This window comes from Hyperolius riggenbachi, chromosome 2, assembly GCF_040937935.1.
Source record: "Hyperolius riggenbachi isolate aHypRig1 chromosome 2, aHypRig1.pri, whole genome shotgun sequence".
Lineage (NCBI taxonomy): Eukaryota > Metazoa > Chordata > Amphibia > Anura > Hyperoliidae > Hyperolius > Hyperolius riggenbachi.
In genome coordinates, this window is record NC_090647.1 from 215212998 (window position 1) to 215240554 (window position 27557).

The following is a 27557-nucleotide window of genomic DNA, read 5'->3' on the forward strand; positions in this document are numbered from 1 at the left end:
TCCCCATTAAGGTGCAGCCCCTCTCTGCTGTAGAATCTGTAGCCGAATGCAAAGTCTGTCCAGTTCTCCAGAAACCCAAACCCCTCCTTCCTACACCAATTTCTCAGCCACTTATTTAACTCCCTAAGCTCCTGTCTATCAGATGTAGTGCGTGGCACTGGTAGTATTTCAGAAAACACCACCCTGGAGGTCCTTGCTTTAAGTTTATCTCCAAGCACCTGAAAATCATTTTTGAGGACCTTCCATCTCCCACTAACTTTGTCATTGGTACCAATGTCTACCATGACAGCTGGGTCTTCCCCAGCCCCAGCTAATAATCTGTCATTTTGTTCTGCTCCATGCCGAATCTGAGCACCCGGGAGACGAGACTGTACGGCATTCACGGTTTCTTCGACAGATCACCCTATCTGTGTGCCTAATAATTGAATTCCCTACCACTAGCCTTACCTGCACTCCTATTCCCATTCTCGTTGCAGCGGTCTGTCACTTGGTTGCTAAGGGACACATCCAGCTGCAGCGTTGCTACTCCAGAATCCTCAACCCCAATATTACGCAAACAAGCATACTTATTCGGGTGGGACACATCGGGACTAGCCTCCCTGACACTTATTCCCCTACCCCTTCTAACTGTGACCCAACTAGCGGCTACCTCTTCTTCTTGCTCCGGCTGTACTGCACCCACCACATCTTCACCGGTGTCTTGAAGAAATGCACAACCGTCAACCTATAGTGACGTGCCCAGCAGTGGAATCACCAATCCAACATAGCATCAAAATAAAGTAGCTGGCACCGTCAGTATTTATAGCTCAGATTTCTTTTATTCAGAATTGCCACATGAATACGATGTTTTGGAGCGTCTGCTCCTTTGTCCTTTAAGTTAATGACAGTCTGACACAAGTTAACCGCATTATACATCAATTTATACCCCACCCCTTTGCAGCGCAACCAATCCACTAGTTGCATTTAAGTTGTCCAGTCATCACTCTTCCACACAGAGCGGACCTGATTGGGTACTATATACCATGTGACCACAGATGGAAGAAGGAGAAGACTTTAGGCGTGATACCACCTGAAAGGAGGGCATGCCCTCCTACCGCTCGTCATGCCTCTGTATCTACCTCCAAGTCAGCGGACCTGATGTGGGACAGAGGCTCCAGTACATTATCTCTGGCAACTAGCCAGAGAGAGGGGCGACCAATCGTTCTGCATGCCACGTAAACACCGCCTGTTAGCAAAATAAACAGGAAGTAGCAGATCATTCATGCACTGGACTATGTAGTGTCTCCCTACATTTATGACCCCAGCTGTAAATCCTGAAGGTGTGTGACTTTATATTTTATCAACTAAACTAAAAGGGACCTTCAGGTCTCAGGTGCTCAAGTACCTGTCTGTAATCTGCATTGAAAACGCAAACATTTGTTGCACATACTGTATTTTTTGGACTATAAGACTCACTTTTTCTCCACCAAAAGTGGGGGGAAAAGTCACTGTCTTATAGTCCAAATACATAGCGTTCCTGACTTGTGAAAGCCTGCTAATACGCACCTCCAACCCGCCGCAATTACTGAGTCTACCAGTAATGTAGAGGACACAAAGGGGCACAGAGGATGACACAAGGGGGGCACAAAGGGGCATAGAGGAGGACAGAGTCTCTGACACATGGAGGACACAAGAGGGGGGCACACGAGGGTACATAGGGGGCATAATCCACTAGATGCCCTTCACCATGGATGCACCAGATTTAGTCCGAAAAATATGGTAGTTGGTGATACCTCTCCTCGTTTTTTTTTTTTTCCCTTTTTTCCTTCTTCTTCTGCAGCGTCACCTTTTTATGTACAACCTCCAGCCAATCCCTTTTTTTTTTTTGGGGGGGGGGGGGGGGGGGGATAAAGTGGGAAAGAGTCACAACTTTGTTTTATTGCTGTTCATTATCAAGCCTGTGTTGCTGCAGCAGCTCCATTTGTTAAAAGTAGCAGCTGTGCTGCTAGAGATTTACATATAAAATAGCCTGTGATTATTCATTAGGATTACTGCCATGAATGTATATTACTTGCATTGTACTGCGTATGCCTTGAATTGGAGCTGCAGTTCTCCAGATACAGAGAAAGTATGCTACACTCTGACCACATGGCGTAGTGGATATGACCTGTAAAACACAGAATTAAACTACACTGTAACCCTATGAACAGGACTTAAACAGAAGAGGAAACTACACCTGTTCAAGTGCAAAGATTACAGGATAAGCAGGCTTTCTCAACCAGGTTTCCTGCAGTAGAATGGACCCGATCAGGCTCTGCTATTTCTGCCACAGCCCGAGGGGAAGATTTTACTGCGCAGGAGCGCACATTGTAAATCATGCTGCGTGCTGATGCCGCTGCTGCGTCTGCCGTCAAGTGATTTTGGGGGGCTACCAGCGCTGAATCCCAGGTGCTGAAGATGCAGGAAACCTCATTAGGATCCAGAGGCTTCCCCCTCCTGAGGTAAATACCTCCCAGGGGCACTTTTTTCATTACAGGTTTATTTTAACCTCTTCAGGACCATAGCCTTCCACCTCCCCTAGTGACCAGGCTATTTTTCACTAATTAGGCCACTGCAGCTTTAAGGGCTCGCTGCAGGGCCATACAGCTCAGCACACAAGTGATTCTGTAGCATAACTCAATGATAACCACCACTCTTGCTAAGCAGTCACAACATAGAAACATTTAAAGGATGCACTGCACGGGCTCAAATTAGCATTTGGTTTGATGAGCAACACATTAATAAAAAGTTCAGTGGTTCCAGATTTTTCTATGGCAGCTGAATTGCATAAAAAAAAGCTTCCCTCATATACCAGAGACAGTCAGAACTGTAAATGTTCTGTATCTTTTACCCTATAAAATGCACCTATATTTAGAAGACAAAAAACAGGAAAATATTCTTAACATGTGTCCATGGTGCAAAGGTAGGTGCAGCCAACACCAGGTCTCTTCTAAGCTGTCTCTCTGGCACTTCATAGCAATCTCTGCAGAGTACCAGTGTGCTCCTCCTGCTAAGTGTCCTCTGTCATCATCGTCTGTCTTGGTTATTCAAACGGTGTGGGGGGAGCGCGCGGTATCTGTCCCGGGGGGGGGGACCCCACCAAGCACACTATTGCTGCAGCAGAGCACTTTCACTCTCCGGTCCTGTAGGTGTGCTTCCTAGTCTGTGCTGCTGTTGTCTCCCGGGGCCCATAGTGACCCTGTGAACTATGGGCACTGGAAGATGGTGGCAGCACAGAGGAGGAAGCAAACCTGCAGGAGCGGCGAGTGAAAGTGCTCCGCCTCTGTAATAATCTGTGTGGGGCCCCGGGGAGACCAGCATTAGGAGGTGAGACACCTGGGGGGAGCAGTCGCAATTGATTTCATAGATTTCATGCAGAAATCTATTAAATCAATGTGCAGTATGTGGCAGTGATAGATGCCTCTCTGATCTGATGTCGATCAGAGAGGGATCTATCTGTTGGGCATGTCGTGAAAAAAAGACTGTTCACTAATGCAATCTACTCATATTACTGATTCTGTTTACATTGCATAAAGAAGCCATGAGACCTACACACCTACACCTACACACACACACACCTACACTTGTATTCCGTATTTGCAGGAGTGTTAACAAAAAAAGGGGTCATCTCCTTCCAGCATATGTGTATTTTATTTTTTTCAGGCTTGTTTAGAAAACGGTGTATTGATGTATGTATTGCGTGATATAAGAACCGGACAGAGCTTGAAAAGCGCCAGGCTCAATGAAGCGTACTTTTATTAATGATTTTGTCTGCATATTGGCATGTTTTTTTTTCCCCCCAGCATTTACTAGTGTTACTAGTAAACTAGTGTGTAATCCCTAGTAAAAGAAAAGTTGTCTAAATTGTATTGGTTTAGCAAGATTCCTCCCTTCCCTCTTGTTGTAAATTGCCTCTCTGCACTCTGTACCCCGATGATGCTCTGATCAGCATTTCAGCAAACACTGAATGTGGAAGTGTGAGCTGGTTGTCCGATATCCAGTAGAGTTGGCTGATTGGTCAGACATGGCAATTAAAAAGGTCATGGTTGGTAGGAAAGCTTTCAGCAGTCCCTAGTAATTCTGTCATGGACGTGTAATGGTGAAACTTACTGACTTTACATGGCTGGTATGTTTCCATGTAACATTTATTACAGCACCCTCGCTAAGCTTATCCTTTTTAAGCTCCTCAAAATAAAATTCAGCTTGTAAGCAGTACTTCCTAGTGTTAACTATAATGCACAAGGCTGTGTGCCATTGGGAGGCAATTTAATCTCTGTGCTTCCTGTTCCTTCAGGTGGGCTGGGTCTGTCTCATGGTGGTGCTGTCATGGGGGTTACATGGAAAAAGTTACCGGTAAGCGTGTTTTCTCACCTGTTCAGCCATAAATCCCCGCTTTTACTTTTTATTCAGCATAATTAGTCATTTTGTGCACTAAAAAGAATTATTCAGATGGAACAAAACTACCCAGGCACTCAAATACATAAGCCATGAATATTTTCCCTTGGAATGATTGGCTGTATTGCATGTTCTGCATGAAAGCCGTTGATTTGACAGCTGGGAATGTTTATATTTGCAATGCTTTAATATACAAGATATATGCTCAACCTGTTCAGTCTCACAGCCTCAGGCTCTTACCATACAGTCTCTTCCCCCCCCCCCTTGACCGAATTGCTATTTATTTTGTCTATCAATGCACTCTTCACGTTGTGTTTGGGAAAGGTGGTGTTGTGTTGGTGCCCTGATCTAGGCGTTCCAGTTCTCCTAGCCTATAAGCAGTATCGAGTTCAGATTTTAGAAATGTGACAGTTTTGTGGGGGCTTCAAAATGTCAACCTACAAGCATGAGTATTCTTTGGTACTTTCAGGACAGAGAGCTGAAGTTTGCCTCCACTGTCATCAGATCTGGATGGACATAGTGTAGCCAGCTTCATGCAGCTGCCCCCCCCTACAATCAGCACAAATAAACATTCCATCATGATTGGTTAGTGCGATCTTTGTGCCCATTTGTGCTGCAAAAGTTAAGATTTGTGCTGCTTCCATTTTTGAAGATGATAGTACTTCTTATTTCCAAAACGATACCAGCACCCATACAACAACCTACAGACATGAAACTTGTGCTGCAAAAATAATCTATCTTTTAAAGTTTGAGATATTCATGTTTTTATAAAGGTCAAAAGTTCACTCAGCCTCTTAGGGCTCTTTCACATCAGAGCTTGCGTTGGAGAACGCTCAAAGCATGCGTTTTGTTGTATGCCTTTTAATGCGTTTTGATATGCGTTGCACTGCAGTGAGTGTGCGTTTTTAATCCGTTTTCAATCCGTTACTGCACATAGAAAAACGCAGGTAATTTTTTTTTCTTTTAGTTTTCAACTTTCTACATTGTTCCTCTGTTGCATTCTGGGACTGATTGCCTGCGTTAACGGATTGAAAACGCGCATAGTGTGCGTTTTACATTGACTAACATTGTAACGCATAAAGCTAGCGTTGGCTGAAAAACTGCGCCTGGGTGCAGTGTAACGCAACGCACAAAAAGGCTGCGTTATATGTGAAAGCTAAAATGAAAGTCTATGGACTTTCATTTCACCTTGGGTAACGCAAACTTTACCCTTTGCGTTGAAACGCAGAAAATCTGCCCTAATGTGAAAGAGCCCTTAGTGCTTTTGCGATGTTGTAGGGGGACGGGGTGAACTTTTGACCTTTATAAAAATGTGAATCTCTCAAACTATAAAAGATACAAAGTTGATTTTTGCAGCACAAATGAGCACATGCACAGCACTATCCACCCATACCAGTTTCATGTCTGTAGGTTGTTGTATGGGGGCTGGGTGATGCTATTATTTTGGAAATATTAAGTGCTATTATCTTCAAAATAAAAGCAGCACAAATCTTAATTTTTGCAGCACAAACCGAGTACTAACCGAACCTGATGGAATTTTTATTTGTGCTGATTGTAGGGGGGGGCAGCTTCACAGAGCTAGACAGAGCTAGTGTGGCCATGCCAAGAGTGATCAGAACAGCTTTGTTGCTGCATGACAAGCTGAGCTGCTGTTCACATTTAGTAGAATAGTCCACAGAATGCTTGGATAGCCAGCAATATCTTTAAGTATTGTAAGGTTTGTAGAGTTGTCAAAGTAATCCATATGACCTAAGCCTAACAGGGATACTTAAGTCTAAAAACAAAAACATGTCATTTTCTTTTAGGTATGATGCGGAATTAAATACTTTAGGTACAGATCTAGTTGGTGAAAAGTACAACAAAGTGGAGAAACGACCATACTTGGACACGGCTTCTGAACAGCCCCAAGTAGAAGAGTATGAATATGAAGACGACTTTGAATAAATTGTTCTGCAGAGTGAAAGATGGGGTATCCTGCAGCTGGTCTGTTACTTCCCCTTGTAACTATTTGCTGTGGACGGCACTTTATACATGCTTTTACAGTTGTATTACAAGACTCAATATTAATGCAAACTGATGGATTTTTGTATTTATTGCTAAAACAATATTTATTTTATCACTGTTTTGCTGTGCGGTCCGCTTTGAAAGTCTTGCATTTCAACAAAGTTAATTCCTTAATTCCATTTTGGAGCAAACTCTTTTCCATTATATTTGTGTATCAAAACTGGCTTTCTATGTTTGGTTTTGAACTGATTATGTGGATAAAATGTCATTGTCCGGAGGACCTAATCTTTAACCTTTATTAAAAAAAAGTTCTTATATTTTTACAGCAGCAACACAGTGGCTTAAAAAAGAGAATTGTGCCTAGAGCTTAAAAGGTAATCTGACTGTACAAGAGCATAATTGAATTTGAAACCTGTCCAGGGCAACTGCTTTTGATATGGGGAAAATGGGGCATGTGTCCTTGATTTTACAATATCCTGAACCTCCTGTTGTCCAAACCTTATGCTGGGAGTACACAATGCGTTTTTGTGGTAGTTTTTTCGCTTGATTCTCTTATCTTTTCTTATCAATTTCCATTCACCTCTATCAGAAATCGAGCAGTAAAATGATTGAAAAGGTGAGATCAGACATGTCGGAAATTTATCTATTGAACCATCTATCTGCCTCAAAAACGCATGGTGTATTCCCAGCATTAGTCCCTTGGTTTTGAGAACCCTGTGGAGACAGCTATAGAGTTTCAGTACTTCTGTGTCCCAGTGTCCAAACTTTGTGACAATTCATTATAGTAAACATAGTAATGCGTGCACAATGGCCAGAAAGTTTCTTATCCTCTCCTGACTGCAGCAGTCGTCTCTAATCTCAGTACTGTACCTAGATGCCAGCATGAATTTTTTTTTGTTTTTTTGGTCTTTCTGGGGACCAAGATCCTCTAGCCGTTAATTGAAGGAATGACCAGGGTGTAGTATGAAGGTTTCAGAAGTGCTGTAAGATTTGAAAGTATCAGCGACACGGAGTACACTTAATGACTTCAGATCTCCACTTCCTAACTTAAAGCTGGATTGCAGGCATGAGTTAGGAACATGTTTGGATTTTGAAATTATGCAATATGGTTTCACAACAGAAATCTGGCTTTTCGAAAGGCGGTCAGCATTTCTGTGTGCTCCTTTGCTCTTCACTGCATTTTGTGGCAAGCCATGTCTGAATGGAGCAGCTTCAGGACAGTGAACTTTGCTTCGTAATGCCTGCTGTCCACTTAGAATAAACAGCAGCCAGGGGCCATGAGTTCAAATTGTAAGCTACTTGCCAAACTAATTATAGGTGTTTAATGCTTAAACTATTGATTTAGGGCATATAGGCTTTTGGAATATTGCCTGGATGTCTGCTTCAACATTAAACAGCTCTGGTAAGGTCGCTTAACGACAGGCCCATGTTAATATGTATTATGTGCCTACCATTCACACAGCACTCGGCCAGCTAGGAAGTCTGAGCAAGCAGCTATCTTTCTGAGAAAGGAATGCTGTCTGCTTCTATGCACTGGCACCATGGATTTGAACTTCAATATTCATGGTTAGAACTTACAATATAATGGCAAATGTGGGCTTGTAATGATCGCTTTGATAAAATTGACAGTTGTCCTTTAAGTCCAACAGCTGTAGACTTCCAGTTGCCTTGAAATCATCTCTTCAGTGCCTTGAGTGAACTAGCATGTGTATCTCATGTATGCTGATGTGCCACGTTATGCAGTGTCCACTAGTTTTGTATAGTTATCACATTCCATTTCGCAGTGCTCCCTTTAATGAAAAGCCTTAAATCCAAAGTCTCTGTTAGAAGAAAGATGAACTGATTTGTTTGAGTGCCTTCAAATGTACATATGTAAATTTGGGCAATTCCCAGTATTTTATAATATTGTTCAATTGGATAAACTATGAAATCTGTAAATGTTTGCCGTGTAGAAGCGTTAAAATAATTTATATATTGTATTCTGAAATAAACTATATTTTGCACACAATGCTTTTGTGTCTGTTGTGTATACTGCAGCCAGTGGTGATGCTAGTAAATTAAGGTGTTTGCTTCTCCAGGGTTATTTTTTATCTACATAAATATACATCCAATACTTGCTCAAATAGGTGAAAAAGTTGGCACTAAATGCAGTGGATGGGGAATTTAACTGGTTGTGTGTGCTCTTGTAAACTATGTGACAAATCTTTTCTGGGCACCTATCCACCATAGAAGCACTTTAATGTTCACCAATGTCAGCACATGCAAGTCCGCAAATACGTAATTGGTTGCACAGGCTTCAGCCAAACGCCCATTTTGCAGGCTTTCCCCTTCCTTGGGCCACAGAAGTAACCATTTAATTTAAGTACTCAGTACCTATCTACATACACACTACTTGCCAACCGTCAGTCTGTCGGTAGACCTAGGAACATGACAAGATTTCCCCCCCCCCCCCACCCCATCTGCCCTTTCTATCGTACTTCTGTAGAGATTGAAGAGTATTTAATGCCATTGGGGTAAAGTTTGGTTTATCTGAAGGGTAAATTAATGTACGCTTAAGCCCAATCTACACGATACGATTAATTATGCGATTCTATTAACGATCCGATTAAATCCAACATGTCCGATCGGGATTCGATTTGCCATTGCAAAACAATGGCAAATCGAATCCCGATCGGACATGTCTGATTTAATCGGATCGTAAATAGAATCGTAATCTAATCGCATAAAGAATCGTATCGTGTAGATTGGGCTTTAGACCAAAGATTCAAAACTGTATATATCCTGGTACACTCAGGAATTCCTTCCTCAATTTACAAGGATAGTGTTTTTTGTTTTCACTCCTTAATCCAGAAGCCACATGATCTTCTGATCTACAGCTTCATCCAAAAGAGATGTAATGCTGGGAATACACAGGTGGATTCTGAGCGGATAAGATGGTTAGATAGATCATTTCTGACATGTTCGATCTTTTGCCGCTCGATTTGTCATTGAAGTGAATTGAGAAAATATAAGAAAAACAAGCAGAAAATAAGAGAATCGAGCAGGCAAAACGATCTGGCGCAGAATCTAGCGCCATAATCGACCAGTGTTTTCCCAGCATAAGAGCTTGTATTGCCTTTAATGGACATCTGTTCAATTCATTGGTAGTACAAACCTGAGGCAACCAGTCATTGTCCTTTTTTCTATATAATTTTTATTATGTTGCCATCGGCTATATTTCATTTTTTTCTGCTAAACCATACCAGTTACCTGGTGTCCTGATTTTGTTTTGACACCTGAAACAAACATGCGGCTCATCCAGTCAGAACATCTGCTCTGCATACTTGTTCAGGATGACTAAGTGACCATTCACACTTCTTGGTTGGTTTCACAAGTTCGTTGGACTCACTTGCCTTTATACAGGTGACTTTTCTTCCAGCCAGTAGCCATGGGATACTAATGCAAATTAAATCTCCCATTCCCTAGAACGGGAACCTATTTTGTTGGTGTACTATAGGACTGCCAGTTTGTTTCCCATTAAAGGCCTGCACACACTTTAAAGATTGTTCCACGCGACATATGTTTACAGTGGTGGCAGTTTTGGAAGATCATGGTACAACACACGGTTCTGCTTCATGGAGAGAGGGATAAGCGGAAGCGAGCTGCTCTAGCCTGCAGTGGTAAATAATAATCGAAATCTGGCATGATTCAGGGAGACCAGAAAATGGCATTGATTTAGACATCTTAAAGCGGACCTAAACTTTTCCACAGGAGATGAGAGAGAATTAGACTGGCTGATATCTCTAAATGCACACAGGGTGGGTTTATATGTTTTCCCTCATCTGCAAATGAGCCACAGTAATTTGAGCTGTCTGATCAATGCTGTGGGTGAGGAGGTTAACTCTTTCTCTGCTCCCATGAAAGCAGGAAGTTACCACTCTGCACAATTTCAGTAGGAGCTCAGTGGGCTGCTACAAATGTTTTTCTTTAAAGGTTATGATGCTGTTCTCTTTGAGCAGAGAGGAAGTTCTGGGCTTAGGTCCACTTTAAAATGCAAGCATGTACAGGCCTTTAGTAAAACCCACATGATATATAGACAGCACTACAAATCACAAGAGACACAGGAGACAAAGGAAGTTTATGCTAAATTGTATTTAAAAAATAGGTGTTATTTTCAAAAAGGTACTGTATATATTTTGGTTTAAAAAAAAACGTAACATTCACAATAAAATTCTACATAAGAAATAACTGACAGTCACTGGATTTGCAGAGAGGTATGTACACAAATCAGTCCTTTTATGTTCAAATGGGAAGACTAGTGTTGTGCTAGGCAGAAGTATGTCCTGAAAAGTTTATTTATGATCCATGAAAATGTTACTTCTGATCAGCCCTTATTGCTTGCAAATAACCTGTCCATATCCTTATTTAATGTGGGATGACTACAGACTGCTCTGCTGTGTAGCATCATCTTCATCTCCTTCCATTCTAATTGTAGCAAACTCCTATAAAACAAACAGAAATACAAAGGCCTTTTGAAAAGTATTTTGCATGAAATAGATTTAAATTTACAAAAGGTATCACTGTATATAACTACATGTTAAGCATAGAGGGCTGGTGCATACCGAGCGGCTTTTGCAGCGTTTCTGCAGCCGCTTGGTCAATGTATCTCAATGGGCTGGTGCACACCAGAGCGGGAGGCGTTTTGCAGAAACGCATACTCCCGGGGTGAGGCATTTTTTGGATTTCGGATGCGTTTCTGCCTCAATGTTAAGTATAGGAAAAACTCAAACCACTCTGAAAGACACCTGTTCAGAGCGGTTTTGCCGGCGTTTTTGTTACAGAAGCTGTTCAGTAACAGCTTTACTGTAACAATATATGAAATGTACTATACTGAAATCCGCTGCAGCAATCTGCAAAACGCCATAGAAAAATAAGAAAAAGCGTTTCAAAATCTGCTAGCATTTTGCGGATCTGCTAGCGGTTTTTGGTGTGCACCAGGCTAGACTGCATGTTTGGCTTATTTGGCAATTAGATTAGGGGAACTGCTCTTTGTCCATATCTGGCAGCCAAAAGCAACAGAATTCAGCTATTGGATTCTAAACTAAAAGTTTGAAAGTAACAAAACAAGTTTTTAGTGTGCATCACCAAAAAGACAGATTATAAGCTCTGCCCTTGTAAAGTCGTACATTCAATTAAGCCGTGTATTCAAATTGGGTGTTGCAGATAGGCAAGATATCTGTAATTTTATATTACCAGAATTCTAAAATGTTAAAGCCCCAGCAACCCCCTTACCCACCAAAGCAAAACCCTACACCTAACACTGTCCCTCCTATAGCAATCCCCTACTTAATAGCTTAACACCAACCTCCTCTCACCATCTCCTAGCATAGTGTCCTAACCCTATCATCAAGGACCAACAACAGTACACGGTTTGCATGAAAACAAACATTCACAGGTGGAGCAGAGCTGATTATTTACCTCAGAGGATTTCCACAAAATGTGCATTAGTGGTGTGCCCTGAGGACAGGGTTGTAGAACACTGTACTAACACCTAAAGGGAACCAGAGAGGAATGGGTTGTTAAAATAGAAAACGCTTTTATACATACCTGGGGCTTCTTCCAGCTCCATAAGCCTGGATCACTCCCACACCGCCATCCTCTGCTTCCTGGAACCGCCGGTACTGGGCCAGTCACTTCCGGCAGACGCGGCCAATTGTCTGCATCACAGGGGCTCCCTCCATACCCGTACGCATGCAGCTGCGCAGTAGGCAGCCTCATGCTTACTTATATAAAGGGAGCTCCGTGTGATGTGGAAAATTGGCCGCGTCCGCCGGCCGACTCGCGGCAATGACGGGACCCGGTACCGGCGGATCCAGGCAGCAGAGGACGGCGGCGTGGGAGCGATCCGTGCGTATGGGGCTGGAGGAAGCCCTCCAGGTATGTATAAAAGCTTTTTTTTTTATCCGCTCTGGTTCCCTTTAAGGTTTGCATGGTACAATTTTTAATTTTTTTTCCTATTATTCCATTAGATCGAATATAAAGATTTTCCAGCATGTCCAATTAGATTTTTCTCAAACGGGATAATTTGTTCGAAAAAAACAATATTTTTGACTTTCATCCGATTAGATCGAATAAACAGGAAAATCAAATGTTTTATTGTATCGTGTATGGGCACCATAAGAGTAGATTCACACTAGGTCCGGAAATGTATCTGTGGCTCCGGTTTTTTTAAACCTGATCAAAACTGGAGCCACGGATAGCAATGATAAAAATGGCAGCCGTCTTTACCCAAACAAAACGGATCCGTCTGCGTTTAGGGGGACCCGTTTTCAAACCCTGAACGGAAGGTCCGGATCTGCTGCATTTTCACGGACTGCATATGGCTACTGATACACTCAGTGGTAGTAAAGGGCAATAGGAAAACGGATCCCCCTCTACACAGGCTGTTTTCTGTGTCCCAGCCAGGATGGGGGGTTGCAGCAGATGTCGGGGGGAGAGGGGGTCCTCCCCGCTCCCCACCTATTTTCTGCCTAATCACTCGAGGAATGCAGTGTTAAACACCCCCCAAGACCAGGCCAGTTTTTGATAAATTGGCCACTGCAGCTTTAAGGACTCGCTGCAGGGCCGCACAACTCGGCACACCAGTGATCTCTCACCCCCCCCCCCCCCCCCTTTTTTTTCTCCCCACCAACAGAGCTTTCTGTTGGTGGGGTCTGATCACCCCCCAGATATGTTTATTTATTTTTATTTTTTTATATAAATTTCTCTATTTTCCTAACTCCCTCCCCCCAGCCAGCCAATGACGGCAATTGGCTGTCATAGGCTTCATCCTATGAGAACCGATCGCTCTCCTGTGTCCCAGGGGGACAGCCGTGTCAGACTGCTGTCCCCAGTACAGCACTGTCTTAGATCGCAGCGCTGTACTAAGTAAATAGACGTCGGTTTCGCCGTCTAACAGTCTCCTAGCGGCAGACTGGTGGTGGAGCGAAGCTCCATCATCCATGCGGAGATGCACGCACATCGGTGTGCGCAATCTGCAAATCCCCGCCACAGGACTTGATGCCAATTTTTAGGTAGTTAAAATACTTCCTTGCGCTCCACAGCTCGCCGCATCACTTCCTGTATGACACCCAATGAAGTACAGGAAGTGACACGGCGAGCTGTTGAACCGCTCGTTGCTTGCTTTATAACATTGATTTTTAAAGTATTTTAAAGGGGAACTGAAGAGAGAGGTATATGGAGGCTGTCATGTTTATTTCCTTTTAAGCAATACCAGTTGCTTGGCAGCCCTGCTGGTCTATTTCTCTGCAGTAGTATTTGAATAAAACCAGAAACAAGCATGCAGCTAGTCTTGTCAGATCAGACTTTAAAGTCTGAGCCACTGAAACACCTGATCTGCTGAAAGCTTGTTCAGGGGCTATGGCTAATAGTATTAGAGGCAGAGGATCAGCAGGGCTGACAGGCAACTGGTATTACTTAAAAGGAAATAAACATGACAGCCTCCATATACCTCTCTCTTCAGTTCCCCTTTAAGCAGAAACTAGCTGGAGGGCGGACCTAGGTGAGGAGGGGGGGGGGGGGGGTCGACCCCCTCCCCACCACCTGCTGCAAACCCCACCCCTTCCTGGCTGCTACCCCTTCCAGCATAGCCCCCCCTGCCTATGGCCAGGGCTGGGGATACATTTCCACGGACTGGAAACGCAGGCTGCAAAAAGGTATTTTTAAAGAAAACTGTGGTCCTAGCCCTAAAGAGAGTCTGAAGCGAGAATAAAACTTTTTCCCTTATATTCAGCAGGGGCATGTTTGCCCCTACTAAAACGCCGCTATCCCGCAGCAGAATGGGGGTCCTTTACCCCCCAATTCCCCTCCTCCTCATTTACCCCCCAAATCCTCCGTGCTCTGCGGGGAGCGCTTCCTGCTTGAGGCAGGGCTAATGGCCGCAGCCCTGCCTCTCAGCGCGTCTATCAGTGCTGATCGCCGCCTCTCCCCGCCCCTCTGTCTTCCTTCACTGAGAGGGGCGGGGAGAGGCGGAGATCTGCCGCTGATAAGACGCACCTGGAGCCAGAGCTACAGCTCATAGCTCTGCCTCCATGAGCAGCAAAATCTACGACCAAGTTGGTCGTGGATTTTGCAGGGGGGGATTTGGGTGGGTAAAGGACCCCCGTTCTGCCGCGGGAAAGCGGCGGTTTAGCAGGGGCATGCCCTGCTGCATATAAGGGAAAAAGCGAGTTTTATTCTCGCTTCAGAGTCTCTTTAAAGAGGAACTTCTGATGCATTGTGAAAAATAACAGCGGTTTCCAACTGCCAAGCAACAAGTATCTCTTTCTGTGCATAGAACTCTCAGTAAACCACTATTCCACAGCGATCACCAGATAGGAGTAAAGAAGTCGCCACCTGTGATAAACTTAAAGAGTACCTAAATTATAAATTACAGTTTGCTTTAAACCTAATAAGTTGCTAAGATATATACAATAACACAGGGGTGCCCATTAGGTAGATCGCGATCTACCAGTAGATCGCGAAGGCCTTCATGGTAGATCCCGACTCCACTTAATTTTACATTCTGTATATACAAGTGTGCTCCTACAATTGTACATAGGTAGATCACTTTGACTTGCTAATTTTTTTTAAAGTAGCTCACAAGGTGAAAAAGTGTGGGCACCTCTGCAATAACACATAATAAAATGTGATGTTCTCATCCCCGGGTCCGTATCCCTATGGGGCTCAATTCACAAAAGCGTGGTAAGTGCTATCACAGCAGTTATCACGCGATCGGCCACGCGCGCAAGTTTGCACGTATAAAGGATTACTCCGCGTGATAAATTAACATTTGCGCGCGATCCCGCGCATGTTTCACGCACGTGATCACATGCAAACATTCGTTTATCACACGGAGTAATCCTTTACACGCAGCAGATCATGTGATAACCGTTATCCCGCTTTTGTGAATCAAGCCCCTGGTCTTGAAATCCCCGCCCCCAGTGTGTATTTGGGCCCTGGGCATTTTTTTCTTTCTACACCATAGGTGCAAAGGGGAGGGGGAGGGGGGGGGCAGGTTGAGGTCATACCTCCACCTCACTACAACTTGTGATTAGACACAGCTGAGGGGTGCAGGGTGCATTTCTCTCTACCTTCCTTCTGTCCTGTGCAAGAGTTCAGGTCCACTTTAATATAACTATTAATCTCCAGTAGACAGTTGTTGAGCTCCAGCACTGAGCTAAACAACAGCCAAACCCTGGCATCCCTGCCACACACAGAGCCAATCTCCAGAGCCCTGCTATAGATTGCTGGGTGCCCATCTTAACTGATGCATCTAGAAGACCCATTAGGAGAAAAACATGTTTAAGTGGCAGGTAATGAATATCAGCACTCAATATAACATTTCATCCGACTGTACCTCACATGTATCCATTTCATCAACATCCACATCCTCATTGTCTTCATCCAGATCTACATCCATGGCTGGGTCTTTGTTTGGGGGTCCGTGACTTTAAAGATGCAGAAAGTATAGTTAACACTATAAACATTTCCCTTTTATCATTAGAAATGGTGTGCTAAAGCTACAAGGCACTTGTTATGGTGATCCTACACCTGGGCTAGCTATACCCAGAAAAGAAAGAAGCCCCCAGCTAGCTATATACCAGATAAGTTGCATTTGCAGTATGATTCCTTTTCCCCAACAGCTGCTGTGTAAGGATCAAGGGACTACTTCTAGTAGTAAAGTTGTACAAGGAGATGGTAAGCCTGATAAATTGTCTGTTTTCTTTTTGAAATGTACAATAGTTCTTTATGCCTTGAAAAGAAACAGCTTGGAGAGCTGCCAAGATGGAGAATACATGGGTACTAATTTAACAGAAAATGCTGTATTAGATTGCATTAAAAAAAAAAGTTACATCTAGAAAAAGAAAATTGATCTCTAAACTGCTATTTTTTTACAGGTGCTGTTTAAATGGGCTTATTCTTCTTTACACTTAGTGCGAAATAGCACCGGGAAATTTGGGTGCGCCACCATAGGCTGTAATGTGAATTACAACTATAGTGGCGCTCAGACAGTAATTTGGGCTCAAATTAGTACATAAAAACAGTGGAATTTGGCCGCCAGCAATAGCTGGCAGCTAAATTAAGTCTCCCCCGAGTCCGTGGCGGCCTGGAGAGAGAATAGTGATTAACGCCGCCAGGACTTTTGCAGGAGCAGGGTGAGTCGTTTCCAGCTTCACCCTGCGCCCAAATTTCCTGGTGCCGGTTTTGCATGAATGCCTCTTACTGCTGGTTCCCACTACACAGGAAAAGGGCCATTCCACAGAACAGATACGTGACATGTCCATTCTGTCCGCTTTCTCTTCTGTCTGTTGCAATGACGGAACACAAACTTACTGCATTGCCCGATCATTTATGGACACCGGAGAGAAGCTTTTTTTTAACTACTTCCAGGGCTGCATGTCTCTGGCCCCTTATTAAAGGACCACTATCGCGAAAAAGTAGGCAGTTAAAATCTGACAAAACCAAAAGGTTTTGGGCCAGTCCATCTCCTCATGGGGGATTTCTAAGGGTTTACTTTGTTTTCAACAGAATTTCCTGAACAACAGTTTAACTGCAAAAATAGTAAGATACCAGACAGCCTCCCTAATCACTTGCACACTATTTTGTCAGTAGACTTTGCAACTGCTGTTCAGGAAATGCTGTTGAAAACAAAGAAAACCCCGAGAATCCCCCATGAAGAGATGGACCGGCCCAAAACATGTCGGTTCTGTCAGATTTTGACTGCCTACTTTTTTTCTCGATAGTGGTCCTTTAAGGACCAGATTTTTATTAAAAAAAAAAAAACGGTCCTACTCACAACACAAAGAGTCAATGGAATCCGTTTCTGGCTGGTGCATAGAGCTCTGCAGCAATGTCACAGCAGCGGAAACAGCGAAAGCATCAGGACTGCGCAGCGCGAGTAGCTAAAATCTACACCCTGGCAGAAATAACTTGGCCATAAACAGCTTAGATTTGAACTACCTACGCCCGCATGCGGTTAAATATTTTTGTGATTTTCTCTTGCATTCCTTTTCATTGTGATCACTCCAAAAATGTTGCAGACAGCGCAAATCTCATCACTGTACTGGAATCGCCCAATAGGGTTCCACTGTCCCAGCACTTTGCAAATAGCTGGTTTTCAGAGAACCTGCACTTACTTCTAACCTTTTGTATATAAAGACATAAAATACTGCAGACACCCTGGCCCATATGCAATTCAATTTTTCACCTGACTTTTCTCCTGGGTGATATTTTGAAACTTGTTAATAAAATTAATTTTAAACCATCTGCAAGCAAAAAAATGTTCAAAATAATTTTGATAGTACTTTTTGACTACTTTTTGATACTTTTTCCATTGCAAAGTGCTAAAATGTTATTTAAAATCGAAGTTGAACATTTTTGTCATAGGGGAAAACACAGGTGAAAAAGTGAATTGCATATGGCCCCCTATGTGCCAGCAGATACCTTTCTTGCCTCCCTGGATGCTCCAGCTGTTAGAGCATTCATAGCAATCCCCTCCTGCTTCCACCCTAAGCTTTGCTATTGGTTACTGCACTGATGAACATCTAGCAAGCAAAGCTAAGGAGATAAGTGGGCAGAATGACCATTGTGCTCTGTGTTATTAGTGTGCAGTGATGCTTCCAGGCCTCTCAGTCTTATTGGCTGATCACTGAGAATGCTAAAAGTCAACAAAGTTTAGCTATAGTAAGAGAGGCTGCTGACTGTGTAGACCAGGCATGGGCAAACTTGGCCCTCCAGCTGTTAAGGAACTACAAGTCCCACAATTCATTGCAGGAGTCTGACAGCCACAGTCATGCCTCATAAAGGCAAATGCATTGTGGGACTTGTAGTTCCTTAACAGCTGGAGGGCCAAGTTTGCCCATGCCTGGTGTAGACCTATAAGATGATTGACTTAATGCACATCATGCAGTAGCATTAAGAAATACTGACTTCCCTTTTTAATATGAAGAGTACAAGAAACAAAAAAATGTGCTTGGGAATCCCTTCTCAGCTGTTCCTTCCTCCATATCATTAAAACAGCTGCCTGTTCCTCTAAGAGTGTGCAAACAGCTGTCTTCTGTATCACTCACACCTGCCTTCTGATTCTCAGCTGGTTTCTGTCTGTCTGCAACCTCACGTTTCTAGACTGCTACTGTTTACAGGGTATTATGAAGACTTCCAATAGGAAGTGGTGCAGAAGGCTAAAAAATACTCCCAGAAGTATGTAAACGATGCCGTCAAAAGAACAAATACAGATGGGAAAAATAAAAATGCATTTCCCTGATACAAAATGTACATTTTATTGTAATGGTTCCCAGGCTAGTTCCTCTCAAGGGGAAGGATTTTTGCCCCTCTCTTGCAGAGTCCCCTCCACATTATGGAACGTGCAGAGTAGGGTTTAGTACGCAAATAATATGCATTCTGGCTCTGCCATCCTGGCCATACCAGCCAACATGGGGTGGTGGAAGGGGGTGCTATGCTATTTCTGTCGTGTACGTACGTGTGTATACACACGCACGCACGCACGCACGCACGCACGCGCACACACACACACACACACACACACACACACACACACACACACACACCCCTTGCTTCTTCCGTGTAGCTGCTCCGCTTCAGTCTGCATTTACCAATCCCCCCTCCACACCCCTCACCCTTTCCTATGGTGACTATTCAGCCGAACTTTATTGACCTCCTACAGGGCTGTGGAGTCGGTACAAAAATCATCCGACTCCAACTCCTCAGTTTATGAAACCTTTGACTCCAGGTACCCGAAATGGCTCTGACTCCTTAAGTTTATGAAACCACCATCTCCGACTCCGGGTACCCAAAATGGCTCCGACTCCTTAGTCTAATATTTACCAGGGCTGGGGATATTGTACAAAAATCATCCGACTCCTGGTACTCAAAATTATTCCGACTCCTAGACTCCAACTCTGACTCCACAGCTGTCCTCTACCAGTCTGGAGGGAGAGCACAGTGTCACATGGGTGGAGAGGAAGGTCGGAAGTGGGATTACATGGGAATTGGGCAGGGAGTGCCTAACTTAAAAGGACAACTGTAGTAAGAGGTATATGGAGGCTGCCATATTTATTTCCTTTTAATCAATACCGGTTGCCTGGCACCCCTGCTGCTCTATCTGACTGCAGTAGTGTTTGAATCACACCAGAAACAAGCATGCCGTTAATCTTGTCAGATCTGACAAAAATGTCAAAAAACCTGATCTGCTGCATACTTGCTCAGGGTCTATGGCTAAAAGTGTTAGAGGCAGAGGATCAGCAGGCTAGCCATGCAGCCGGTATTGTTTACAAGGAAATAAATGTCAGACTCCATATACTTCTCACTACAGTTGTCCTTTAATGGCTACGTAAGGAGCCCCAGCACTCCTGGAAGAAGTAAAGGGAGACATTATTTGACTAATTATGAGCTATTTGATTTGTCACTATCCAATGAGCTGTCATGTATCAGAGGTTGATGTGTGTGGAGCACATCTATGTGCTGTTGCAGGAAGGCACACTTGTGTAGTAATGGTGTAAGAATGAGAATGCTACTTGGATCATCTAGTGATTCCTGGTTTTATTCATGTGCACATTATGCAAGGGGTGTTCCTTACCTTGCCAGGGATGCTGACTGTTCTGATGTGTGATCTTGAGGGGCTGCTGGTCCTTTGCTTGTAGTGGAATAATGAGAGCTCTGTTCATGAAGTGCACTCTTCTCCCCTGAGCTTTTTCCTGGAATGTGTTCTGTAATATAGAGTGGAACTGTAAACACGCTGTGCCAACTGTACAGCTACACATCTGAGAGGTATCACTTCACTTCACTGTTCAGAAAAAGACACCACTTCATATCTATATCAGTACGCAGGGGTACTCACAAGCTTTCAGGAGCCCCATCCCACCAATATCAGAATAAGTACGGTAAGCTTACTGTGATCATAGTTACACTAAAGGTTACAAACCTGCTCCCAGTACATGAATGAGAGAACATATTATAAGACCTGTGATGACAGGAGGCGCCACTGAATCAAATGAATTTGCATCCACAATGCAAACTCACCAACGGGCTTCTCCCTCTGCAACAGGCCTTAAATTATACAAAGCATTACCCCTTATAAGAAAAAAAAAATATGACAAAGTAGAAATGCATTAAAATACAACTGACCTGAGAGGGATATGGGTGCTGTCTTATTTATTTCCATGAATAATCAGCAGGATGTCAAGAAACTGGTACTACTTTAGAAGGAAATAAATATGGCAGCCTCCATTCTCCTCTCAAGTCAGTTGTCCTTTGAAGGAAAACATCTAATACTAAATGCTGACTTTTCTCTGGATTAAATTAAAGGTTTTAAAAATACTTGAGAAAAGAGAAAATTATTGCATGATAGATAACCAGTCCCTGCATGACCTGCTGTGTCTTTCTTACCTCATCCCACCATTTTAATTAACAATATAGATACCAGTAACTTCTATATATAGTTAGGGAATCTAACCTGTTTGGGACCCTTAAGATGGGCCACTTTTGTTCTGACAGCCAACCACCTACTCAGAGGCTGTGAGGGCTTGGCTCAAAGCTGAGCTGCTTGTTTGCCTTCAGTATCGAGATGAACTGAAGGTCGGAATGTACACCATGGAACTGAAAAGTCTAAATATAAAATATATAGGTTGATGGGCCATTCATAACATTCACTATTTACTCTTTGTAAATCTTAGCATGTCTTCTCTCATGTAGCTTTATTTACATTCCTCATCCAGTCATCATTTCTACTACACATTTAAATCTTGAGGCTATGTGACAATTTGTTTCTACTTTGAGTGTACCTGATCTCCGAAATACTTTTTGTTTTGTTTTTTAAGGAAAAACAATGTTATGTTCTCCTGTGAAATATGATTTGCAACACACTTTTACACATGTACTAAGCGAATTCTGATTTCTCAGAAATTACCACTTCCTGCCTATAGATCTAATGTCAGAAATAAAGTCTACATATAGGCATGAAGTGGGAATTCCTGCCTGAGGCATAGTGCTTCACAGACACAAAGTAAAACTATGTAACTGCTCATACTTCAGAGAAAAACATAAAGAACCTTTGCCTTTCCTATGTGAAGTCCCATTCTTCACATATTCCCTATTTCTGGCTCTAGACTGGCAGCAGGTCTTCAGGTAGGCAGTATAAATGTGATAAATAGCACTGAGGCTTCATGGAGAACAAGAACAACATACAAATAACTATTATTTCAAAAAGTCATACACTTTAGGGTGTATCCCCACTTCCCCACAGTAAAAAAAAATTCTTAGCAAATCATCTCGCAGTTTGCGGCTCCGAAATTGGGTGTTGTCATAGGCAACAATGTTTATTTGAAAAGTTACCGGCTACAGCTAGTAATTTGGAGGCTAGAGTTGGGCTACTGTGCAGCCACACTCCAGGCAGCAGAGGGGACGCCAATTAGCGGTGTTGGATAGCAGCAGTGTTAGGGCTATGCCACACTGCAGAGCTCTTTCCGATCTGTCAGCATTTTCTAAAAAAGACTCCCATTGACCAGCATTAAAATCGCGGTGAGATGCAATTGCATTTTTTTAAAAATTGTGATTGCAGCAGTTTTGCCATGATTTTAATGCAAGTCAATGGGAGCGGTTTTCTAAAAACTTAAGCGCAACACTAATAGATCAAAAAGCACTCAGCAGTTTAGCTAGTGGTAGGGGGTAGATTAGGGTTAGGCGTAACACTACTGATAACAGGTGATAGTAGAATATCGGTAATATTACCGATATACTACTATCAGAAATATCTTGTGTTTAAATTAGCGTACCATGCTTTTAAATGTATGCATGTATGATTCTGCCTCCATAAATATGTAATTTCAGCAAACACACATGGCCGGTGGTGCACAAGCAGTACGTTTTACAGTACAGTTGCTTTGGGTAGACTTATGAACCAGTTAAGCCTAGTACACACGTTCAATTATGATTAGCCAATTACTAACCAATTTTACCACCCCCATATAGTATGGTGGACAACAGACATTGAATACTAAGAGCAGATTGTGGCGGTAAACCCTCATACTACATGAAGGTGGTAATATTGGTCAGTGTTTCGCCAATCATAATGTTAGGTGTGTACCAGGCTTTAGACAAAGTGAGCACAATTCTGGGTATATTTTTAAATGGTTTCCCCCCAAAAAAGTTATAGAAATAGTATAGTGTCACTTATTGTATAGTGATGATATGTTATTACAGATTTTTTACTTAATTGTAATAACCATTTAAACACAACTAAAATAATATAGAAAAAAAAACATATCAGCACATAAACTGATTTAATTCCTATGCTTTCAAATAAGGTAGTTTAGGGCCATGCACACCTATGTGGTTACATACACACGTTTAAAATATACTTCCACCTTACCTTATTATTTCTACATAACTAGTATGTGCTTTCAATCTGAATTTTCCCACATACCGTAGATGTGCAGTATAGGCAAAAGGAAAAAAAATCTTGACCAACTGATGCATACAGACCTTCTAATCAGGAGCTTGAAGACAGATATTTCATTAAAAATTACAACAAGCTCCCAATTTTTTGTAATGGCAACCACACAAGAAGTGCAGTAACTGAGACTTACCATATGTTCTTCTCTTAGACTGGTAGGGTGTGCTGGTGGAGAAATGTTCTCTGGAAAATGAGCTGCCAGTTATGGAAAGGTCTTCATCATGGTTATCCAGCAGAGAATTTCTGTATATAACGAGTGCATTCCATTCTGGTCCTTTATACACCAACAGCTCATTAGCAAACCTTTGTAGGTATCCATACCTGCCACAGAAACACTTGCATGAGTGCGCAGTAACACAGTGGCAGCAACATATTACAGGAACATTAAATATCTGAGAAAACCCCCTTCTCCACTAATACTCCACTAATACTCCATCCAATGTAGAAGGGTGATTTTATAGTGCAACTGAGAAAAAATATGTTCCCCATATAATGCGCTTTCCAAAATAGTAGGAGGAGTCATTTTACAAATGTAAAAACACAATCTGAAGCACTAAGTTTATATAAAGTAATACTAAAAGCTTTCTTCTGCGTGTAAAATACTGATTCACACTCACTTGACAAAATTGTTGTGAAGCTCTACCTCTCTTGCTGCCTAACATATTCATTCATGCAAAAATCTGACAGGTGGTGTTTTAACACAAGAGGTGCAATCTTAATCACAAACAGGTTGGGAGCGTTTTGTAAAATTTTGTACTTACGGATTGTACCATCTACCAAATTTGATTGCCCTGTTTAATAGATATTTACTCCCCTTTGGAAATCTACATGTTGAAATCTGAGAATCTTGGCTTACATTTGCGATATGCCCCATATTAGTGTGACGCGCCGTTCCTGAGTAATGGGGGTGTTCACTGCGCCTGGCTGCCAGCAGCACTAACCAGGCAACCCAAGGTTCCAGCCCAAAGCCCAGCAAGTGAAGCAAGCGGGTGAGGGTCCTGGCTGTTGTGCAATGTCCACTATCAAAGGGGACATAGAGTTAGAATAAAAAGATGTCTGAGCCAGGTGATTGGGCAAGGGGACAATGATTCCAGTAAAAGGAGTGGACACTTTTAATTCAACACTCTCAAACTCGGTAACAATGCATTGCACCGATGTGGGACATAGTGCAAATGACAGCCAAAGTTCCTGACTTTATAACAATATGTAGATTTCCAAAGGAGAATATATATCTTTTAACTGGGGCAGTCAAATTTCATAGACAGTATATTACACATGTACCTAAAATTTAAATAAATATAGACTGCAAATATTTGAAAATCAAACCCTATATTGAATTAAAAATAGAACAAGGTTAGCATAGCAGATGCTGAAACTGAAATTAATGTTTATTTTGAATTTGGAGCCAGAAATATATATTAAAAATTGGGGGCAGGTGCATGTTTTCTACTGTGCTGCATCACCACTTATTTCTTGCCTGATATAGGATTTCAGCTCCTCAACCATATGAAGTGTCAGGCCCCTTTTACATATGCAGGATAAACCTGTGTTGAGTTACCCTATTCTGCCACAAGGGGCCACAAAAGCAATGAAATTCTATGGAGTCTTCCACACTTACTGCTATCCCTTGCGGTGCGCTGGAAGTATCTGTGCTGATGCAAGGGCAACAGTGCGTTATCATAAGCATCAGGCTTAACGCACAGTGCTTGGGTTAGTGGTAGTATAAGGACAACACATAGCAGTGCAGTGTGTCACGCAGCACATGCGCGTACCGACGGGAATCCCAGAGACATGCTTCCTGCCCAGCAGGTAGTACATCACTGAGCAGGGACAGCGCTATGCATATGACCCTATCGGCGTGCTCTGCCGGAGGGTCATATGTTTGTATTTTTTTTTGTGTGTCGGCATCGGATTCCCACTACAATGCAAAAATAGATTTTAGATTGGCCTCAAACGGCATATTTTATAGTTTCAGAATGCACCAAATATTTGCAATGAGCTGATAAGCGGTGTCACTGTGAGAGGAGATTTACTATCAGTGATGGAACTTTCGCTATAGAGAGGTGAACACAAGGAGTGAAGCGCCACATAACATTTCACTTTGGAGCTTTATAAATAGTGATGAAATGCAACATGATGCAAAAAAATTTTTGAGGGGGGAGGGGGGGGGTTGGATTCTATTTTCAGTAATTGGCTTTTTAATAAACTCTGACACAGAATATTATTATACTGCTGCACGTCATTCAGTGCAGGTGTTCCAGGTGTTTTAGAAGAGATATGCTAATGACAGTCATTAGCTTGTACTTCATGGAGGTGACAAATTAAATCTACAAAAATGTAGTTCATGGTTAGAAAGCCCTCCAGAACAATAAATGCACTACTGGAGAATGAGGCACCCTGATCTGCACTAACACTGAAGTATCAGTCACTATGAATCTTGATAAAAAATACAATATTATCAAAGTCTACTAAACACCCCAGCCTCATCTTGATGCCTGTTATACAGAACATGACTAATGCAATTCCTGTCTCAGGATTCTGCTGTCTCATCTGTTTAGAGTCATAGCTCTGAAATGTCCTAATTTTTTATACAGCCTTGTAGCTTCTACAAGAAGAGGGTGACTCACTCTAATATATCTGCACTGCTCAATTACTTTTCTCTCATTAGCAAGTATCTGAAAATGTACAACAGAGTTGCAGAACTTGGGACTCAAAACCCAAATGTCATCCCAGGATCTCTGGGGAGTTCCTAGACTGCGATATTGCAATGCATAATACTGGAAATAAGGGATTTTTGTACTTGCCATAATGTAACCCAGTTGAGATTTACCATACCTCCACTTTCTGTAAGTATTATACTGACATATTATACTGACATACGTACTTGTGTTTTCTAGGGTGTTTCCTAATCTCTCCTCTCTGCTTCCCCATTGCATAGCGGAGTGTCCACTATGCAATGCTGCCATTTGCATATTCACATGCCTCGGCACCTAATAAGTACCTTCTTTGCCACAAATTGCAGCAAATTTACTTTCTTTACCACAAATCGCAGCTTCGCAGGGGGAGAGGAAGGGGGTCTAGGCATCGGTAGTGGAGAGTTCTGGGTGAGTTTAGCCATGGTAAAATATCGGTAAAGATTGCCGATATTTCACTATCGGAATCCAGTAGTAGGCTATCGCTAATGTTAGCCATATTCTACTAGCGGCAATCCCCTGTGCCCTTTTTTCCAGGTGTCTTTTTTTTTCATGTATGCCTGTAATCTATATATTATTACTTTTGCATTGCTTTATCCAAGGAGATGTTGCTATGACTCAGAAGTGTTTTGTTCCTAATCTTTACCAGGGGTCATTTTGTAAGATGCCAACCAGGTTTGTGTGGAAGGTCAATAAAATACATGGAGAAAACCTCACACAAACAAACAGAGAGCACAGAAATCATAAGCATCACATTTATCACAGAGGTGTTAAACAAGTGCCGGAACCTGACGTTTGTAAATAAAAAAGCAGGCTCACTGATTGATTACAGATCTGCATTACAGCCAACTTACACCATCCTCTTATCAGCTCGGAGGAGCTTGCCGGAGAACTCACTGATGGGCACCAGGAATGACAGGTTGGCAGGTGGAATGCATTCTTCGTTTGCTGAGTCCTTGAAGGCAAATTCAATGCCTTGTCTTATGAGATATAAAAATATGGAAGATATTACGAAGACAATTCAGGGACTCTCCCGCTAAATACATAAATTGCAAATAACAGGCTCTATTCAATAACTGCACAAACAACAGAAAATGTTTATCCCGCTAGTAGCCCACACATGCCAGATTTATAACAATGGCCTCAATTCACTAAGCTTATCTCCTGTCTTTAGTAACATTTCTAGAGTTGTTACCATGGTGATAAGGCATGTAGTATTCAGGAAACATTTTACCTCAGGCAAACCTAAAGTTAACTCTTCTGTCTTTAAGCTAACTCTCCAATCCTTAAAACAACTCCAGATTTAAAGACAGGCTGTTAATTAACTGCGTGTGAAAATAACTACAGAGGAGGTAAATTAACTACAGAGGAGGTAACTTAAGGAATGGAGAGATACGATAACTCTCTCACTGTGTGGAGGTAAGTTTTCTCTTGCCTTATTATCTCCAGCATGATCTTAGTGAATTGAGGCCTATGTATGAAGGGAATGGGTTCTTTATATTAGGTTCCTTGTGTTGCTTCAGCTGCTTATCTGTCCAATACAGACTGTCAAATGGGAATATCTAAACAGCTTTATTTGCTATAAATAACTTGCATTCTTTACTACTTCAAACAGACTTATGTTATGAAAGAAAATGCATCCCTGGGATTTCAGAGTTCAGCCTTTGTATAAATTAGCCCAAAGAGATGGCTGGAACTACAAAGCAGTCACAGAACTCCTTTTGGAATCATCATGCTAGTGGAAAATGCAGCAGCTAGTACCAATTTTGTACTGAGGTAGTCAAATGTAAAAAAGAATGACATCTGACTGACTACTACTCATTGACAGGAAACCTACACTTTTGTAAAAAAAAATCCCGTTTTCAGCATCTGAACAGAAAGCAGTAAATGGGCGTGTCTTCTGATAAATTGCTTAGACTGTGCAGTGTAAAGTTTGGGTGTGCCGTTCACCCATGTAT

General features: G+C 42.4%; 2 protein-coding genes across 4 annotated transcripts in view; one reads left to right on the forward strand and one right to left on the reverse strand.

Moving 5' to 3' along the window:
* LOC137546097 (serine/threonine-protein phosphatase 2A regulatory subunit B'' subunit beta-like) overlaps positions 1-8404 on the forward strand; it is a 145889-nt gene extending 137485 nt beyond the window's left edge. The window contains 1 exon segment of the mRNA XM_068268106.1: positions 6219-8404. Within this exon segment, the coding sequence (XP_068124207.1) occupies positions 6219-6357 (139 nt within the window). The 3' untranslated portion in view covers positions 6358-8404.
* A 2125-nt stretch (positions 8405-10529) lies between these two features.
* LOC137546098 (cohesin subunit SA-2-like) overlaps positions 10530-27557 on the reverse strand; it is a 99516-nt gene continuing 82488 nt past the window's right edge. For all 3 annotated transcript variants that reach the window (XM_068268109.1, XM_068268108.1, XM_068268107.1), the window contains 5 exons: positions 26454-26579; positions 23040-23227; positions 20033-20162; positions 15794-15884; positions 10530-10898 (listed from right to left, as the gene is read on the reverse strand). In XM_068268109.1, coding sequence (XP_068124210.1) covers positions 10836-10898; positions 15794-15884; positions 20033-20162; positions 23040-23227; positions 26454-26579 — 598 coding nt within the window. In that variant the 3' untranslated portion in view covers positions 10530-10835. The remainder of the gene's footprint in view (positions 10899-15793; positions 15885-20032; positions 20163-23039; positions 23228-26453; positions 26580-27557) is intronic.